Consider the following 21,353-nt stretch of genomic DNA (forward strand, 5'->3'; position numbering starts at 1 on the left):
CAAATAATACATTATATGTTAATAAAGATAATTAATCATAAAAAAAACTCCTAAAAGAAATGAGGACTATTTCTTCTGCATTTTCAACTTACAGGCACTAATCAATTTATCACAGAACTTAACCATCAAAGTATAGCACTGAGGCGGAGAGAACCCTGGCTAGAACGCCCCCTGCCCCTCCCGCCAAAGGCTGAGAGCCGGCGCAGCACCCGGTAAAGGACAAGTTAACAAATCCAACCGCAGCCCTGGGCAGATGTCACGGAGGTGTCGGTGGGTCTAAGAACCGTGATCTCTTTTCACATTTCAGAAGTGTGCTCTTCCACAGCACCCCTTTTTAAGAGGGACGGGGGCAGGCGTTATTGGCGCAGAGAGCAAACCTCATTATGTAAAGAAGTGAGAAGGATTTGGAGGAACGATCCTAACACGTCTGTCTTCGCATTACTGACATTTCGGCTCCGAAGAGTAGCTCTGCTTCCTGTCAGGGAGGAGCAGAGTCATGAAGGGTGCCGCAGAAGAGAAGTCTTTGGGGCACTTACTAACAAAAACATTTCTACCTTTTAAGGCCAAGAATGTGAAGATGGCTGGTAGCGGTATATGGACCTGGGGTCCAAATGCAGTGGTTTATTACCCATTTCTTCATCCACACGGAGTTCCCCAAGAAGGCTATCTTTACGGATCCCCGGCAACCTGCCTGTGTCCTGGCTCAGGTCTGCTGCACAGAAGCACATGTTTCAGTCACGAATTACTGGGGTTCCTTAAGAACTGTAGGCAGCTCTTGGGCTGTAAACTAATTCAGACTCTGAAACAGGAACTTGATGAATGAGGAATCTGCTTATTAGCTAGATCTCAAAAAAAAAAAAAAAAAAAAAAAAGGAAAGCAACAAAAAACCTGCCTGAGCACTGATACAAATCAAGGTGGATCCCTGCTTCCCAGTCAGAATGGTGCTGGGCTCCAGAGGAATCTGGGCATAACTGAGACAGCTAAAGCCATAAGCTAATAGGGGAGTATCTCTGTGGCCCTTGGATGTAAAAGAATAGTTCTTTCTTTTTTAAGATTTATTTATTTATATTTATTTGACAGAGAGAATGAGAGAGCACAAGCGGGGGGAACAGCAGAGGGAGAGAGAGAAACAGGCTCCCTGCCACACAGGGAACCCAATGCGGGGCTCGATCCCAGGACCCTGAGATCAGGACCCAAGCCGAAGGCAGACGCTTAACCATCTGAGCCACCCAAGTGCCCTTAGAAGAATATTTCTTGAACAAAACCCATAATATAATCAATAGCCAAAAATACGCACAGATTGGCCAGTATCAGATAAGTTTAAGGCTTTAAGAATTTTTGTCCAATGAAGAAAAAAGTAGGAAAGCCAAAGACTAGCTAAAACACTGAAGAGCATGTACTTGCAATGTCTAGCACCAACAAGGGGGTGGTATTCAACACATGAAAGGAGTTTTATAAATGGAAGGAGACAAATTCCATAAAATCCAATACCCATGGGCAAGGAGACGGCAAGGCCATCCACAGAGAAGGAACCCAAACAGCAAAGTGAGATGCACGGAGATATGCTGAATTTCACTAGTAACCAGAGATGTGCAACTTAAAACACTCAGGAGGCTGGCCCAATAGAAAGTCAGAAAATACCAAATGTGTGGACAAATAGGACAGTCAGGGGGAGTACGCAGAAAACATTCTGGCATTACTCAGGGCACAAAGCCTGCACGCATCCCAGGACCCAACAGTTCCACTTCAAGGTATTAAACTCCATGAGGAACCTCACAAAGGTTCCAAGGGGACACGTATGACAATGACTGGAAAACAACCCGCCTGCTTCTCATTAGCAGGATGGGCACATGAAACACAGCAGATGATACTGTTGAAAACCACACAGCACTCACATGTGCGCAAGATGGTAGAAAGGTATTTTGACTGGATGTAATTGGATCGATATGTTTTAAAATGTACTGCTGCATGAAAAAGAAATACAGCAAGGTCTAGAGCAGCACAGTTCTATCTATGTCGCCTAAACGCACAAGCAACAGCTTCTAGTTTTTAAGGGCACGTAAATATCAAAGGGCACACATCAAGCACATTCTGTTGGAAACCTGTTGAGAGTGCACATGGGGAGAGAGGAGAAAGGGAAAGTAAAATGAGACACCAGAGGACCCTTGCACGGCCCAGTCATGGCTGTGCCATGCGCAGAGAGGCACGATTAAGTCAACGTTGTGCTCAAAGAGAAATGACAAAAACCAAAACAATCTCCAGTCACGTTGAGGCCGCGCTGGAATTTCGTCCATTTTCAGAGCTTCCACATTTCCCAACTGTCCAGATTTTGGCTTCCTTCTATATCCCAGAAAATCCTTAGTTTCATGTTTATTTGCTCGCATTGGGGAATGCTAAGAAGCTTCTCTGATGAAAGTCTAGTACAACTAAACAGTTAAAAGACCAGTTGAAACGCACCTTAATAAACATCACGATCCGTGGTGTGTTCTGCAATTTGCAAGTGGCTCCCTTTTATTGATGTGCAAAATATTTTTGTACACAGTTACTTATTTCTCACTGGTATGCCCTTTATTGTTCAAGACAGAAGAGCCTTCAGTGAGGGATAAGATGCTTCTCTGTCTGAGCCATGAGCAGGGGGCACCTGCCATCCCTGGAATTCTGTTTCTGGAGGTTTTCGGGAGTGAAGCATGTTCAGTCTCGTGGCTTGACTCTGGGCCATAGTGAGGTGCATTAATGTTGGGCTGTGTTCACTTTTAACCCTAACTTTGACTTATGAATTGCTTTTTATATCTCAAAAAATAGATGTTAGTTTTCATCATTAACAGATATACTGATTGAGATACAGTTAGAATACCTTTTTTTTTTTAAAGATTTTATTTATTTATTTACAGAGATCACTAATAGGCAGAGAGGGGGGCAGAGAGAGGGAGAAACAGGCTACCTGCTGAGCAGAGAGCCCAATTTGGGGCTCAATCCCAGGACCCCGGGATCATAACCTGAGCCGAAGGCAGAGGCTTAACCCACTGAGCCACCCGGGTGCCCCTAGAATACCTTTCCACTTAGAAACAAATGTAATCAATACAAAAACACACGGAAATGGTTTCCAAACTCTGCATATGAGATCCCAGCTGATCTTCAACTTTAAATGGTAAGAACTTTGATTTAGCTCTTTCCTATATCATGAAGATGAGTATAGCTGAACAGACAGGGAACTAGTAGAGGAAACTGAATACAGTTCAAAAAAGAAAAAAGAAAAAGAAAAGCAATGACAAAGAATCGGAAAAAATACAAAGCATCTTCAATGCATGTCAAGAGACATTTTTGAAAGTGAATATTATAGAGAGATTGTTTAAAAGGCAGATGTTTTGAACACAGCACTCAGTAACTGTTTGCTAACTAATGCATGTACAAATGAAAATGAAATGGATGTACAAATCACCTGCTACACCAGGTGAGTAGGTGCCCCTTTATTTCTGAGCCAGCTTCATGTCAGTTAACCTTAAATGATTTTTCTAATTATATGAGTACCAAGTACAATTTCTGTGATTCACTTTGTAATGTGAAAAATATTTTCACTGAAATGATCAATGAACTTGTTGAACTGAAGAAGCTGGTTATTTTTAGGGAACAAAGCCTACCAAATAGTTTACAGAACGTAGGAAGAAATGATATGGTAAAAAACAAACAAACAAACAAACAAACAAAAAAACAAACTACATGAAGTAGACCCTCCAGTTCACTCAGCTGCCATCAAAAAGTCTGTCCCCTGCTAATTTTAGAGCGGCCTGTATCAATACAGCAAAATTTCTCTAAGTTCTCAAACACAACTATTTAAGCCTGGAGACTACACAGATGGATCAAAACATGAGGCTAAGTACTTAAACTCTATTGCATTCTGTGCCATAAAAGTAATCATGCTGAGCATTCATTCAAGATGCCTTCCTCAGTCTTCCTCAAGATGTAGACCCTTAGTGGTGTATTGGTTTGGAAATGCAAGCAGGGAAGAAAACAAGGATTCACCTTCGAGAGGTAGTAAGGCAACTGTACACCCAGTTACTCAATTCTTCCTACTTAGCATGTAGAGCTTGTCCATAGGACGAGTGAAAGAGCAGAATATAATGAACTTTAGTTCACTTTATTGAATCAAAAAGTTAACGAATCTTGGAAGTTGTCAAGAATTCTGTTTGTGAAGAGGTCCTTTGGCTTTTCCTGAGAACATCGTATAACTTTAACTGTGAGAGATCAGGCAATGGTTGTTTAACAGATGAAGACTAATCCCACATGTGAGGACAGATCCGCGACTCCTCTCCTTCCTGAGTATGAAGACGCCTGGCTAATACCAAACAATGTAACAGTTTTGTCCAAATGACAGGAACCGTGCTTTTAAATTTCTGTTCATTGACGGGGCGCCTGGGTGGCTCAGTAGGTTAAAGCCTCTGCCTTCCGCTCAGGTCATGATCTCAGGGTCCTGGGATCGAGCCCCACATCGGGATCTCTGCTCAGCGGGGAGCCTGCTTCCTACCCCCCTCGCCTGCCTCTCTGCCTACTTGTGATCTCTGTCAAATAAATAAATTAAATCTTAAAAAAATTTCTGTTCATTGAGACCACATAATAACATAAATTTATTATAAACTTAATAACACCATTCAACTCATCAGTTATTAACAACAATCACAACCACTTTTATTCTGAAAAAAACAGTACATATTTACCCAAGATATATTAACTCACTCTACAGATAAGGCTTGGTTGCAAATGGTTTGAGGACTTTCGCAATAACTCCATGGTCCCCAAGGACCTGTGACCCATTGGGACAGACTGCCTTACGATTATCCCGTCAACCGTGGGGCTAAAGTTACAGCTGCTGGGTGACAGGAGTGTGTTAGCCACCCTGCTTATCAAGGTTTTCTATCTGGTCGCCCTCTATGCCCATCACTAGGGAAGGTGACAAAGTTTTGCTTTTAATAGGAAAGCTTCCTCTAGCAGAGAAAGTGGCTTTGGTTGGCCATTTCCCCCAACATTCCCCATGTCTGTCTCCTGAGAGGGACAGAACGGCTTCTCCACTCTCTCGGTCCTCCTCCATCCAGCCCCCTCAAGAGGAGTGCGCTCACCACATGCAGAAGGAAGGCTTCTTCTCAATCACGTCCCCCTTCCATAGCACCAAATTCAAAGAAAAAGAGAAAACAGCACAGGTCCGTATTATTTGTCCCAACACAAGGCATCTAGCCATCTCTGGAGTGTGTGGACCTAGTTCCCTTCGCATCTGCACCCCATGAAGGAGTGTTGCCATGGCAACATGACCACTGATCATCATCGGGCCATCTGGGTGCCCTCGCAGGGAAAGGAGGACTTGTCCCACGAAGACATCTAGGACCTGATATCTTTGTTACCATCTTCCTGGATGGGACGTCGAGGGATAGCAACAAAGGGATCTTGGTGTGCTCTCTCCTTTACCATTCAGCACAATTTCCTGCAGTGTTTATCTGCAGCAACGGAGCACATCTGTGTGCAGCAGCAATCAACTTCGCCTTGCAGAATTTAAATGATTTCACCTGCTCCCCAGTCTGCATCACTTTTCTTAGGATTATTTCATAAACAAGGGCGATTTTCCTAGTGGGACGAAGATTGAGCAAGCAGTTTTGTCATGGTAACAGCAGCTCTGGGTTCAGAATAACGCCTGGGAATTCCTGCCAGGAGCTGGATACGCAGGGTTCTGGACATTGTACCCATCATCGCCTCCACAGCAGGGAAGGCGCTCACAAAGAGCTAGTATTTTCTCATTTATTCACAGCAGGGAAGCACAGCAATTTGGATTGCAGAAACTGATTTTGCCAAAAACACAAGAAAGGGCCAAATGGCACAGGAACAAAACACTTGGAAAAGCTGACCATCTTTCTCTCTCACACAGAGCGTGAACATTTCAAAGACAGTATTAGAGGGCCATTCTCTTGGCAAATGCTTGAAAAAAGAAAAAGAAAAAAGCAAACCCACTCCCCTATTCTATGAGCGAGAGAACCAGAATTAAAATAATTGAAGGAGGCATTGTCACAATGCCCACAGAAGAGAGCTACCAATATTAACAGAACAGAATAAGCCTGTGTGGCTTATTCCTCTTGTTTTATATTTTAATTAATTTTGTTTGTAATGCCACCAGGGCTTGGGCTAGACAGAAGGAGGCAAACACTCCTCTGCATCCCACAGGGTGCTGGGGCTAGAAGGAGCGGACCATTGCTCTTAAAGGCAAGGGTCAGCATTTGAGAAGGAAAAGGGGGGGAGTCCATGATTCCCAGATTACATAACTAATGAATGGCTAGTTGAAATGACTCTGAACGTCACTAGGTAAATCTCAGAGCTCTCCCCCAGTATCATCATCCATACAGCCTTGCTTGGAAAGTTTGCTGGAATCTCAGCAGTAGGGGCATCAGGTCAAGTGCGAATGGAAGGGGCTGGTGCTCTGCACCTGGCCATGAATGGGACTAGGGCCTGTAGGTGGAGAGGCCAGTGCAGGGGAGGTCAAAAACAGGTTGTCTATGGGCCAGCACTGCTGTCCGTGGTCTGGGACACATCTGGAGAAGGGGTTCTTAGGAGCAGCAGTCTCTAGAAAGAACAAGTACCAGTCATCAAGAGAGTGCAGCATCTAGCTTTCAGACAGCGGACGAGCGAAGGGAAAAGCGCTAGGATCCTATTTTCAGGAGAAAGAAGGGCAGAAATTATAAGGGGACAGGGCCCCAGTCAAACAAGCTAGGGTTCGGGCCCAGATTAAGAACTGGAATAGAGGGGCGCCTGGGTGGCTCAGTGGGTTAAAGCCTCTGCCTTCGGCTCAGGTCATGATCCCAGGGTGCTGGGATGGAGCCCTGCATCGGGCTCTCTGCTCAGCAGGGAGCTCTCTCTGTCTGCCTCTCTGCCTACTTGTGATCTCTGTCTGTCAAATAAATAAAGTCTTAAAAAAAAAAAAAGAACTAGAATAGAAGCTGGGGAGTGAGCAAGTTGAATAAATCAAATATGTGTGTGTATTTTGTGTTTATCAAATGTCAACAAAGTTTTTTTTTTTTTTAAGGAATATCATTTCATGTTGGGACTTCAAATAAAGGCGATAAAAGTTAAAAAAAAAAAAAAGAAAGAAAAAGAAATGAAACGAAACTAGGGATTGATGAGGGGTGGGAAGACAGAGGCCCCAGGAGGGACGGCCGGAGTCACCCTCTGGGACCAGTCCGACGAGTAAACAGAGCCCAGTCTCTAGTGAGACCAGGAATCCCTCACAGGCATCAGAGTCCGCGGGCAGACAGGCAAATCTGAGCTCACCAGTGTAAACCTGAGCACAGCCTGGAAGACGAGGCCTGACCAGCTTGTCCCAGTTTGCCTGAGACTCCCTCAGATTCAGCTCTGAAACTCTCACTTCCCAGGAATCCCCCCAGCTCTGGGCACATGGGTACAGCTGGTCACCCTACGAGTCACCACCTGAGTCCAGGGTCCAGGGTTCTGTAGATCCCATCACGCATGAGTGACGGGTCATCAAACACCCAGACGGATGGGTGGCGTTGAGCACACGGGAGTGTGTGTCACAGTAACAGGGCGTGTTTCCTCTCCCACTTCTGATGGATGTTTTTCAAGCTTTAACTTGTATTTAGATGAAGTAGCTAAGATTCTGACAAAGGTAAATGGCCCAATTATTTTAAGAGCGTAGAGGAGGAAGGCCCTGTCTTCTGGTAGAGGAGGAAGGCCCTGTCTCCCCAGGGTTCCTCACTTGAGATGCTGCTCTTGGGGGAGGTATCCTGAAAACCTGCCTCGCCCGCTCCAAGGCTATAATCTCATTCCGCAAACATAGGTCACTTGGATTCCTAGTTCAGTTAAAGCCACGTGACGCTCTGGAACATCCTCCCCTCCCCTGTATGGGTTAAATGAGAGTCTACGGACCAGGAAGATTTTAGGCAGAATTCCCTTTAGTGAAAGGAATTTATCATTTAATCAGCAGCTTGGGAAAGGGGCTGACTCTGGATTCAAAAGTCCATCAGTACTGTTTTTATGGCTTTTTAAATGTGGCACTATTTCTCTTTTCATGCGGCATTTTTCTTGAAGCAACATTTCCCCTTTTCATGCAATATTGTATTTTTTTTTTAGGTTAAGGTGTAGGAAATAAATAAACAACCCATTTAAGTATAGGCCAATTGTAGAACTCAGGATATTTGTGAAAACGTATTTAGGTACAAAACTACTAACTCTCAGTTCCAAAGGTCCGTTTTAGCTATATGAAGTGTCCTGTCATTTAAAAAAAGATTTTATTTATTTATTTATGAGAGAGAGAGAGCGAGCACATGCATGTGCATGAGTAGGGGTGGGGGTAGGGGTAGGGGTGGGGTAGGGGTAGGGGTAGGGGCAGAGGGAGAGGAAGAGAGAGAATCCCAAGCAGACTTGGCACTGAGTGCGGAGCCTGGCATGGGGCTCGATCTGACAACCCTGAGCTGAAATCAAGAGTCGGACATTTAACCAACTGAGCCACCCAGGTGCCCCACGTCCTGTCATTTTTAAGCATTCAAAAATATTCTAAATGAAAGCTAATGTGGTAGCATGCATTAGACAGTAACAACTCTTACATGTCACTTTTGAGGATCATGGCTTTGTTGGGTGGATTGGCACCATTTATTCTCTGTGATGTCAAAGAAAGAAGATTTAATCCTATTAAGGGAAAGCAGTGTATGAGTTTCCAGTGACTTTCTGTCCAATATCCTTCACTAGTTTCTAGACTCACACCTTTCTGTCTCTTTCTGTCACAGGAACTGGACTAGAGCCCTCCTGGGGCACTGCCTGGGATTAAGTTACGTTTTCTGGATCTTTTGAAATGAATTAAGTGAAGACAGTATTCCATCCCAAGCCTTGGATGGCCATTAAATACAGCGTTCACAAAGACAGTACAATAACTGGACTGAAAACCATACCCCACATGGGCTTCATGACAGCCAGAATCATGGTGTGGTTCCTTCTTTGGAAGAACAAAAATTGTGTTTATAAAACCCCCCTGAAAGGAACTGTCATAAGCAGACATTCCCAAAGCTGGAAAGTCCCTCTCTGTAGACATTGTCTGCATGACAATTCATTACCATACAATAAAGATGGCAGTGATTAGGAGTTGGACGTCTCTCTGGTCAGTGAGGCAATAAAAAACTTAACCTAATACTCCCTAATGAAGTTCTAATCTTTTTCTATTTTCTATTTCTTATATATTTATCTAACAGTGGGATCATCAGTGATGACCCCTTGGGATCAGAAAGCGCAAATGTCCGTTCTTGACGTTCCCTAAACGCGCCACCAGGGAAATCACCCATGGGTGTGTGTTTATGCATGACTGGCTACCAATATAACACCCCATACTTATATGTTAATAAGTTGCAGACTAACTATGAACAAAACTATATATCATTAAAATAGGGAAATTATGGTCAAGCCTTATAGGTTTGTTGGGCCAACAGAGGAAAACAATATCACGAACAAATATGGACACACTCAGTTCTAGGCTGCTAGAGGCTCCTTGTTAACTAGAGCTGCAACATACTCTTTTCCATGAACATATCCCACACGAAGAAAAGAAGTGGAGGAGTAGGGGAGGAGAGGGGTCTATTTAGGATAAGGGCTTTTTAAAATCCTTTAGAAAAAAATGAAAGCAAAACCAAGCCACAGTTACTACCTATGTAGTTGTATAACCTGGGTCTGTAAGTGACAAAAGCTATTTAACCCGTATATTGGTTAAATAATGCTGCAGAACAACCATCAAGCTTAGCGACATAAAGTAATAAGCCTTCATTTCACTCATATGTTTATGGGTTGGCTGAGAGACAGCTGATGTAGGTTTGGGGAAGTTTTGCTAAACAAGCTCTACTCCGGACGCCTCTCAGCCTCCTCTGGGGCCGGGAGACAAGCCTGGGAATATTCTTCTCATGGTGATGGCTAAAGCACAGAGACCAAGCCCAACCACACAGAACATTTCAAGATTCTACTGCAGCACGTCTGGTGGTAATCTACCAACAGACAAAGCAACTCACACGGTCAAGCTCAAAGTCAAAGGGCAGGATATACATTCTACCCACCATGGGATCAAAGCAAGTTACACTGGCATGCCCGATATCAAAGGAACCCCAAAGCATTTTCATCCAATGGAAATGAGGGGGAGGGCATGAATATTTCAAACAATAACCTAAATGAGCCCCTTCCTCTGTCACCTCAACAACTAAAAATGTGTTGAATCACTCAACCCTACCCTGGCAATTGACACAACGCCGTTAGCTATATATTAGTTAGCTTTGGCCACAAAGACAAACACCCTCCAATCTCCGAAACACACTGAGACACATTTAGCAGACTGCAGTTTACTGAGAAAACAGTTATTTCTTGGCCACATTCCACGCGGCCGCTCTAGCTCAGCTTCTGCAGCTCTGTTCCAAGTTGTGGCTCTTCTCATTCCGAGACCCACGCTGAAGGAACACCACCCATGTAGGGTATGCTATTCTTGTGGGAGATGGAAAGGGCAAGAAAGCGTCAGAAACGCATGATGCTTTTACAGCTTCTGCTCTGAACTGGTGCCTCAGGCCCGCAAGTCAGCCGGCTGAGCCTGACTCCGTGGGGAAAATCCGTGTGCCCTCAGAGACGCACTGCTGTGAGTCCCACGGCCACGAGAGGGGGTGTGGGATCCTCCTACAAAAAGGGCTGAAGATCTGGGAACAAGAACGCTTCTGTCACAGCAGCACTTCATGGTAAGGAAAGGTCCCTGAGCAACAGCCCCAGCTCTCCACTATTTACCCGGAGATCTAGTCTACTACGATCAAAAGCCCGAGCACTCTTCAATACTTGCCCACTTTCTCATCTACTTTGTGAAATACACATTCAGTTTTTAGGGCAATGCTGTCTCTTCAGACCAGCATCCTCATGCGATGCATTGTTCAACTGGATACACGGCAGCGGGTGAGTGAGCAAAGTCGGACTGATCGGTAACTTACCAGGTGTGAGGCAAGAACCAGCGCACTCCGGGTAACAGGGAGGAAGTAACGTCAAACTGATGCTAAAGAAAAACTTAACTGCAACATGTAAGAACTTGACCTTACGAGCAAATCTGCGGGGACCACCAGGGCAGGAAACAGTGCTATCACCAACATGCTCCCCGGGTCAGAGGATGCTTGTGGATGCTCCGGAGGCCTCAGGACACACTGCTGTGCTACAGTCGTGCCTGGGCTGTAAGGACTGTTGACCTGCTAATAGTTTGCTTTTATTTTATCAAGTGTGCCTTAAACATTGCAAAGGCGCCCGTGCACGTATCTGAGCTAAGTGTCCTTCTGCACTGGGTCACTGCCTAGTGTTTGACGCTCAGCCCATCCTTCGATTCTTTCCAGTTTCTATACACTTTGATTCTTTCCATTTTTCTGTATTTCTTCAACTTCCTCTAAACTCTACCCACCTGCCTCATTTGCATTGATTTTACATTTTGGGACTTTTCTCATCAGGATATAATAGTTACACTGTTGGTATATTCAGAGAGCCTGATGTTCTCATCACCTGTGTTTCTAGCTTCTAGCTGTGGCTTCAACCAAGTCAGAAGCTAGCTGGGAATTTTGGCGAATGGAAGCCTAGGGACCAGTGAGACAGACATCCAGAGTTTATTCGCCCATGAAATGAGTAACGTCCATATGAAATATAACTGAGATTGTTTGCTGGGCGGCCAACCCTCAGAATAACCCACCTGGTTGAATGTTGCCATGAAATCCAAGAACCCCATATCCTCCTCCTATTCACAAAGCCCAGGGGACCGGTGTAGCCCTAGATTGTGGTGAATTTAGGTTCTCTTATGTAATACAGAGCATCAGTTTAAGCTAGGGCTTTCAATCCCCCCTAAAATAGATGAGGATCTCTGATACCAGGGATGGAACAGGCTGGGGTTGGGAGGTGGCTAAGGAAGACAGCATCACTGCCAGGCCTCCCACTTGCATCAAGCAGATCCTTTCCACTTCCTTCTGGCCTCACGGCAATCTGTGATGTGGTGATCAACACGTAGGATGAGGAGGGATTTGGACCGGTCTTGCAGGATGTGGTAACTTACACGATAATAACTTCTCTCAAAAGTCACGATTTATTGAAAAGAGATTCTATGACACGAGAAGGCAGAGCACTGGATAATTAGCCTTGAGCATGGGAGCCCTTGAGGTTATATCCAGAAGCGGGGGTACCAGCTAAGGCAGCAAAGGATGCAGAAGGTTCGAAGTGACTATATAGACACAAGGTTTCAAGACGACCCTAACACTGATGTGGTCAATTAGTTAGCTGAGTCACCAAAAGTGAGTAATTGATAGTGGTATGCAGAAGTCATAATAGGACTGATTTTGGCCTTGGGGTGCAAAGCCTGCACTATTGGTCAGTACTCCCGAGTACTATAAAGAGGTAATTTGCACATTATTATTCTTTGTGGGAACACTGGGATCCCTGAAATAGAAAATCATGGTTTAGCCTATAATTTGACTGACTTCTGATATTAGCAAGGAGTTTTAAACTGAAATGTTAATTCCTTCTCTTTTTGAAGACAATACTTGGCTTTTCTGCTTATGTTCTACAGTTTAAAAAGTTGAAGATGGATAGGTCCAAAACTCAAAGCACCCTTTGAGAAGTAGGTGATTTCAAAAGTTAAGACCCTACAAGATAAGCCTGGAAAATATCATCGTGCTAAAGAAGCAAAGAAGCATTCTGGAACTCCTAGGGGTGTGACAGAAGGACCCCAGAACCATTAAAGAGGAGACTGGTTGGTCCAAAAATGGGGCAATTTGAGCACCAATAAAGAGAATAACAAAACCTGTGAAAGAGGGAATTATAGGTTCAAATCCAGACATTCAGAAGGAGGCATCAAGAAACCCCACAACACACAAGTCACTGATTGCTGTTGGAGAATGCAGGGAACCAACTTGTTATTTTGAAAAGAAGTTACACATGTATCCTGCCTTTCCTGTAAGAACTGTAGCTCAGAGTGACCAAACAAATGATGGGAGAAGTTAGTCTTTATGTACGTATTCCAGTAACAAATGAAGACATAATGATAAAATGGCAATATTATCAATATTGTCATTTGCAACCTCTGATGAATTAATAAATGCAGGCAACAATGATCCACGGCAGCTTACACCGCAGAAGAAGAGACGGGAAGACATGAGATGTTTCTTAATGGAAATGTACTAAGTCAGTTACGAAGGAGGATTGCCTAGAGTATCACATCTAAACCTGATTTACCTCTAGATCTACCTGCCGACTGTCAGGGAACACAAGAGACAGAGGGTCATGTTAAAGGATCTTAAGGATAAAATTAACCCCAATTTAGACTGCAGAAAAGTCTACAGAAAAAAAGCCAAAAAGAAACCCTAACATTCTTTACCCCCAAGGTTGCAAGGAAAAGAAAAGAACAGGAACCTACAGACTAGAGACCGAAGAGGTTTATCAGCCCATCCCAGTACGCAATCTTCAGGCATAGCGGTGGCTTGGGTGCTGAACTCCCAAGAGAAACTCATGTCTGACTTCAAACCTGACTTTCAAATGGGGATTGTTTAACTGCTTAAAACCAGAGTTAACACGTCTTGGAGGCCACGGGGTCCACGATCTTTCACGAGCACAACCATGTTCATGATCTTTCACGAGCACAACCATGTCGCACCTTGAACTGCTTCCCCGCTGAAATCTCTAGAGTGCCTGTGAATTAGAAGTGGGTCTATGGTTCACCTCCCCTTCCAATTTACCCAAATTCCCTACTCCTCTCTAACGCCCCTTGTCCTCCATGCTATTTGTTATGCTCCACAAATAAGTGAAACCATGTGATAATTGACTCTCCCTGCTTGACTTATTTCACTCAGCATAATCTCTTCCAGTCCCGTCCATGTTGCTACAAAAGTTGGGTATTCATCCTTTCTGATGGAGGCATAATACTCCATAGTGTATATGGACCACATCTTCCTGAAGTGGCGGGGGGGTGGGAGGTTGGGGTACCAGGTGGTGGGTATTATAGAGGGCACGGCTTGCATGGAGCACTGGGTGTGGTGAAAAAATAATGAATACTGTTTTACTGAAAATAAATAAATTGGAAAAAAAATCTTAAAAAAAAAAGAATTGCATAGATTTTGTAAGTCTGTAATGTATAAGAAGAAACACGTTAGATAATATTTAAAAAAAAAAAAAGAAGTGGGTCTATGGGTGTAGGGGAGCAGCGTTGAACCAGACACCTGGGGACGTAAGAGCAGCTGCTTCTGGGACTCATCCTGTGACCACTCAGCAGTACTCACGACAACACACCACATACCTATTTATTTGCCTTCCTAAGCCACCAGCACACACTGTTTTTCTCTCTATTTTTAAAAACCTTGATGTTGGGGCGCCTGGGTGGCTCAGTGGGTTAAAACCTCTGCCTTCGGCTCGGGTCATGATCCCAGGGTGCTGGGATCGAGCCCCGCATCGGACTCTCTGCTTCCCTTCCTCTCTCTCTCTCTGCCTGCCTCTCTGCCTGAAGGCTGAATATTGCATCATTGCTCATGCTTTCATTCAAACAAATAGTATTTCCAAGATTACATTTAAAGACAAATCTTTAGACTACCCTGAATGTCAAGAAAAGATGTATAGTTTGTGTAAATTAAGATGAATGAATGACTTCATAGTATCGGGCCACAGTAAGTAAATACACAGTAAGTGTAATTACCCAAGGAACGCGGTGCAACTACTGAAAAATGGACCAAGGGGCCAGCTGGCCTTCATTCTGGTGCTATCACAATTTCACAACCATGTCTTCTTTAATGCACCTTGTGATTCTTCCCAAAGGTTTTTCTTTTCTCCCTTTTTAAAGCCAAACTAAAAATGACTTAATCAGCTCTTTGATAATATGTACATTAGAGACAAATCAATTCACCCACTTTAATAATGCTTCTTACTAGTAATAAGTAAGATTACCTCTGAGTAATTTGGTGAGAGATATTTCCCATTGCACTTGGCAATGCTCCTCAGGATTTTTAATGCTTTATCTCCTTTCTTCCGTGTAATCAGCCAGCGGGGAGACTCAGGAACCACCCTGGCAAGAAGAGAACTTTTTTGAGTTTTATCTAGTAATTTCAACACCTAAAAGTTAATGGCTTGAATTTCTCTATCAAAATGGATCTGTGATTAGGTATAAGTTTAGGAGATTCTGAGAGTTTAGAATAGACTCTCTGCAACATAAATTATCTAAAAAATTTTATAATGGAAGGGAAAAATGCTTACTTGATAACTGAATCATTGGTCGTAATAAAAATAATTAATATTGCATTGCTCTTGTAAAACCAGGCTGTCCTAGAACACAGTGTCCTTGATTATACATTATGAAAAGAGCTGGGATTTAATGAGCATTTAGGAAAAGATGAAGACCCAATTCATGTAAACTGATTGCCCTATATATTAAAATTAAATTAGAGGAATGATCAAAATACATTCACTACAATAAGAGTCAAATGCATATAAGCTGTAGTTTTCTGATAACTTAATTTTCTCATGCTCTTAACATTTTCATATTCCTCAGGAGATTCCCAAATAATATTAATTTGCTTAATAGAACACAGAGAGAAGCAAATCAATTTCATTGCATTTAATTTGCATGTTGAAATATTGGCAGATATGGTATGTTGCCTTATAGTGTTCAAGAAGATATTACAAAATAACAAAACATAATTAACACTTTATTTAGATTTTCTGCTTGGATACTTTGTTAAGTTATTTTAATAACAACTATGAGTCAAATAATAATCTCTATAAATTCTCAATTCTCTAGAAATACTCAAAGCCCATAGTCATTCTGGAGATGTTAGGAAATCTTAGTTGCTTTCATTTTCCTGGTGGTTTAGAAGTGCAGACTCTACAATTCTTTGGAATAAGAATAAGTTCAATAATGACCAAAACCACTTTACCAGTAATAAAGGAGGAAGAGAAAGCTGGGCAGCGTTATGGCTAGCTGGATCCCTTGCCAATTTGGGATAAAGTAGGCAATTCCAGGGAGAATTATGATTCCAAGGGTGAAGAACATTTGGACCACTATTCCCACAATTCTCCTTTGCTTCGAACCTACTATTTCTGTTACTGAAGGAAAACAAACACAGAGGTTAGGGAAGCTGAAGACCAGCTCCAAAATAAACAAACAGAGACATTACATCTGTCATATCCATTCGCATTGCTAGAATGCTACCAAACTCTGAAAGGTACCACGGCTTCCATACGTGCTGGCACTATGCTTTCTGCTCACTCTCTCCTCTGCCAGTTATCGGCAAGCGTGTGCCACGCTCATCCCACACACCCACGCCAGCACTCTTCTGGGTATACAAAGAACACACGTGTTGATTTTAGGAAAGCGTAAGTGATGCCTATTTTATCAACACAGAACTAGAATCAACTGGCTAGCTTTCTATCACAGTAGTTCTAAAGATTTTCCTATTGTAGTCTCCTTAGGAGATTATTTGTAAGCATTCTTGAGCATTATAATCCTACAAATAATTTTTTTCAAGATCACCACATAGTTTCTATTAAATGATAATTCTCCCCACAGCATTGGACTTTCCATTTATGTGATATTTCTTTAAAAATCACATGGGGGGATTTTACTGCATATCTTCTCCCCCTCTATCTCCCCAAACTTATCCTTTTGTATCTGTCATTTATTCTATTCTGACGATCCTGGGATGTGCTACCTTAGTGGTGCCCTAAGATCACAACTTTAAAAATTTCCTTAAAAATACTTCACATTCCAAAGTTATCCCTTTTGCCCCAGCCGGCGATAGGCAACGGCCCAGCACTCTCTCTCCTTCCCCATGAAAAGATCTTCAGAGGGTCCCCAAAGTGGGCACTGCTTGGGGATGAACTGTCTAGCAGTAATGAAAGGGACTAGAAGCCTAACAATCTGGAGCAATAATCAAAAACAAGCATTTGCATCTCCCTACTCACAAATCCGCCGTGACCCTCAGAGCAGGTAGCTGGTCCTGAACCTCACCAGAGACAGAAGCAAAGTAGCAGCCAGGACTTTTCTCAGTAAAATGAGCAAAGAGCAACGCAAAGTTTTTCTTTCTTTCATACCCTGAAGGTCAAACTTTCTAGTTACGTTTTTAGGTCAGATCTCCTTCACGGTAACAAGTTCTCCACTTGAGCAAAAGTAGAATTAAGAAATAGTATCTGAGAACACAGGAATGTCATCTCAACCCCTATCACAGAAATACACAGAAAATGCATATTAAAAGTGTTTTAAGAACCACTGAAATTTTTATAAAAATTGAACTCTGATGAAGCAAAGCAGTAAGGTGTTAGTGGTACGGCCATGCTAGAAAGTGGTTGGTTCACCCAAGTACTTCGTGATATTCCATATTTGGCAAGGGGGTGTTTAGTTTCCCAAGAGTCAGAATCTCACCCCCACACCTTCTTATCTGCAGAGATCATTACTGTGGCAGCCGCCAAGCCTCCACATACAAGCCCCAGGAGGGCTGACTGGCCAGCACCACCCAGCCACCTGCCCCTGGCTGTCACAGAGACACAGAGGCGTAGCAATGTCTTACCAATCACGTAGCAGGTCATCCATGTCCCTTTTCCAAACACACCTTGTAGGAAGCGGAAGACCACAAACACAGGGAAATTGGGTGCAAATGCCACCACAACACCGGTGACGCCAACACCGAAACAGGAGATTAGGTAAATGACTAGTCTGCCGTACCTTTTTGAGAAAGAGAGAGGAAGAAGTCACCTTCAACATTTCCTTCGACACAATGAGAAAGACTATCATTAGAAGCGTTGTGAAAAGAGGTTTAAGTACAAAAATTTTGTTTTTAAGACTGCATTACTGCCAGGTACAGGATTGTTGAAAATTCTATGTTTTGTTTTATAGCAAAACCAGGGCAAATAAGAACATGTGTGTCTGAAATAACATGACAAAATGTAAGGCACAGAATGCAATCTTCGGGATTGCAATTTCCAGAAAGATGTCACTCTCCATCACGTCCAGTGCCCCCAGTGGCACAGCCTGAACACTTTATAGAATTTTTGTGAGTGGGATGGGAAGGGGAAAGGGAGAAGGCTCCAGGCCCAGGTTTCAGTTTTGGCTCAAACAACAGCCAGCCCTGCAACCTTGGGTCCACTTCTTCAACAATCCCAGACTCAGATTTTGTTGTTTTTTGCTTGTGGGTTGCCCCCCACCCCCATCCCCTTCTACAATGAGGTTGTACAGGCTCAAATGAGATGCTGATGTCTAGCTCCTTACAAACTACGGACTTCATGAACAATGGGAGCTCTTCTTAAGTTTGGCATTTTATCCTCACCATTTACATAACTATGGTTAGAAGCATAGACAAGGGGCACAGATCATTATGTGCCATATTCTGGGATTCTGATATTAAGTGGTTCGGTATAGTTGTGCCAAATTATTGGCTGGTGGAAGTCTGTTATCCATGACCTTTCAGAGATTTGAAAAAAAAAAATTTCCCATAGAAACTCCCACCAAGTTCACATATGCAGCGTCTTGCTTTGGTCAGTGGAGTGGAGACAGAAGTAGTCCTGGTTTATCTAGGTTTTGAAATTCACCGTCTGTCCTTCCTACACTGTCCTCTCCTAGCTATGTGGTCTATTAAACTGTTTCTTGTCCTTTCCTTCAACGACCTGAAGAAGAGAAGGAGTCGACGGATGGCTGGCCAGCCGTGAGGCAAACTCATCCATGGGACTGTCCTCCCCTCCAAAGCGCTGAGTCATCTCTGAGGACAGCCACTCAGTCCCCTGCTGAGACACAGGTGGGAAAAGCCCTCCCTCCTTTAGTTGAGTTACTTTTCTTTGGAGAATATGTTTGCTGATTGTGAGAGAGAAGCAGGAGAAAGAAGAGAGAGAGAAAGAAGGAGAGAGAAGGAGAAAGTCACATGCAGAAGAGGGTGTCAGGGGCTGCAACAGAAAACTGAGAGATGAAGGAGCAGAAAAAGAAACCAAGGCTTCGACCCGCTCTGAAGTCCTGGTCTGGTTACACGCAGACCATCTATTGGCTAAAGCATTTGGGGCATTTTTATTGTCTTCAATGAGCTAAGTAATAGCAGTGGGCAGTTCTCCAAGACATACCCTCAGCACTGCGCACCGTGAGCATGGCCACAAGGACCCACCTGGGCTGGGCTGGCCTGACCGGAGCGACAATTAGCCAGACAAGGCCAATAGCCAAAGCTTCCTACTCCTGTCCTAAGGGACATAGAAGGAATAAACTACTGCATATATTTTCATAGTTAAAATTGGGATAAAGGAATGGAATGAATACAATAACCAACATCAATAATGTTTCAAACAAAAAAAATAATGTTTCAAACAGGAATATTTGAATGAAAAGCATGACTATCCTCAGTATACACACTTACCTTGTCTGCCATTAACCGGTATATTTATGAATATTAAATGATAGATAAAATTCTTTTAATAGTCTTTGGAAAAACTCTTTTCGCAGGGTTTTTAACTTGTAGAATAAAATACAGGGATTTCTTTAAAAAAATCATTAAGTGAAACGTATTTGGAAGGGGCAGACTCTGGCTAAATTAATCAGGCCACAACCAGTGAGTTATGGAAGCACATAGAATCGACTCTCCAGGGTTTGGCCAGCCAGCATCTGCTCCATGATGAAGCGACTGCCTTTCTGGTGTGGGTTTCCAGTCCGATGCGTGCAGTCCCACCGGGAGCAGCCCCATCCTTTTGTGCAGTTCAAGGAGTGAGCAGATGGAGCTGAACAGGAGAGAATTAGTCCAACCAAATCAGCATGAATGTCCCAAGTAGTAAAATTAAGACTTTTTCCAAGTTTAGCAGAAATTGTTTTCTAACGGTTAACATCAAACATTTCCACCTCCACACGTGTGCATCGTGTTCTAGTGCTGTCGAGGGCTATCACACCTGCACCTACCTGTCTGCAGCATAGCCCAAGGTGAAGGCTCCAGCCAAGAAGCCCAGGTTTAGGATGGCTTGTGTGAGGTCCAGCATCCAAGCATTGCCACACACGAGGTCAAACTGGGAAAACAAAGCAAATACACAGGAGATATGTGACCCTGCTTATCCTCAAGACACCCGATCTTCTGTCTCAGTCAACGATCGTTAAACATTTGCCCAAACACTCCTTAAAACTTTTAAATGTATCACATGCATATTCTTATATTGATATATAAATGTTTTGTCAGTTTCAATAACAGCCAAAGATGTAATTCACTGTATACAACAGTCTAAATACAGGAGCCGTTAGCCAGCCACCATCACCCCGTAAAAGCAAGCTATTCAATATTCTCAATCTGAAGTCAATTATTTTTTCTCTTTGAATTCTTATTTTTGATCCCACATACTTACATCCTAATATTATAAGTAGAACATGTTTTATTGTATTTTGCATTAATGTGTATTGCATTAATGGTGAGGTAAATAAATACTTCTGTGTGTAAAAATTATGTACATAAATTGACATTCAATTAAAAAATTTTCCCTGTGACACTGTCTCTAAATATCTGCATCCTTTCTCATTGGGTTATAATTACAGTTATTAGGCCACAATGGATGAAAACACAAAATATGAGGAATTTTGAAAAAGATTTATTGCATGGGAATAACATTTTATTGGAAATGTACCTCTGTATTTCTAGAAGAATGTTAAGAAAAGCTGGGGTTTTCCAGCTAGTTCATGTAATCTGCAGAGGGACACTGTTTATTGCCAGAACCACTTAAAGCTAAACACCAATTCTGTTCCCTTTTTTCATTTTTAAAAATGTGTGTGCCAGAAAAATTTGTTTGTATAAGTAAATTAATGAGAATGGAGAGAGTTTAGTTAAAGCAACATCATTCAGTTCTTCTGGCTCCTTCTCAGGTACATGCTGAGACTCACACAGCAATCTATCATCAAAATTAGTTTTACTTTTCTGTTAACTAACAGGCCATTTAAGTTCTCCTATAATTTTGCTACATGGAAGGAAAAGGAAGCCACCACACTTACAAAAAGTTGTTTCATCAAATACTAAGGTAATTTACTTTCTTCATTACCTTCTTAGTACCCAAACCAACAGTCCAAACTGTCCTGTTGTTTGGTTCCCCACAGTTTTTTAAACCTTGGGTTGGTGCATCACAGAGGGGCAGGAGAGAGGTAGGATTCCTTTAGCAACGTGGGAGAAGCTCATTAGGAAAAAGGACCTGTATCTTCATTGTACTCAGGAAGATCCATTTTGGACCTATAGAAGCTGAGGCACTTGGCAGTGGACTTGCTTCAAAGTACCCTGACGCTTCACCTTGTGACTGTCTTTGTATACCTCCAAATGGCAAGCTCGCCCCAGCTTAAGGACCTTTAGTAAATACA

General features: G+C 42.9%; 1 protein-coding gene across 1 annotated transcript in view; it reads right to left on the reverse strand.

Annotated features, from left to right (window-relative positions):
• The window catches only part of SLC22A3 (solute carrier family 22 member 3), a 91,646-nt gene that overhangs the window by 25,528 nt on the left and 44,765 nt on the right, over window positions 1-21,353 (reverse strand). The window contains exons 2-5 of the mRNA XM_044242763.1: window positions 19,926-20,029; window positions 17,569-17,723; window positions 15,940-16,108; window positions 14,954-15,071 (exon numbers count right to left, since the gene is read on the reverse strand). Coding sequence (XP_044098698.1) covers window positions 14,954-15,071; window positions 15,940-16,108; window positions 17,569-17,723; window positions 19,926-20,029 — 546 coding nt within the window. The remainder of the gene's footprint in view (window positions 1-14,953; window positions 15,072-15,939; window positions 16,109-17,568; window positions 17,724-19,925; window positions 20,030-21,353) is intronic.

This window comes from Neovison vison, chromosome 1 (genome assembly GCF_020171115.1).
Source record: "Neovison vison isolate M4711 chromosome 1, ASM_NN_V1, whole genome shotgun sequence".
NCBI classification, from domain to species: domain Eukaryota; kingdom Metazoa; phylum Chordata; class Mammalia; order Carnivora; family Mustelidae; genus Neogale; species Neogale vison.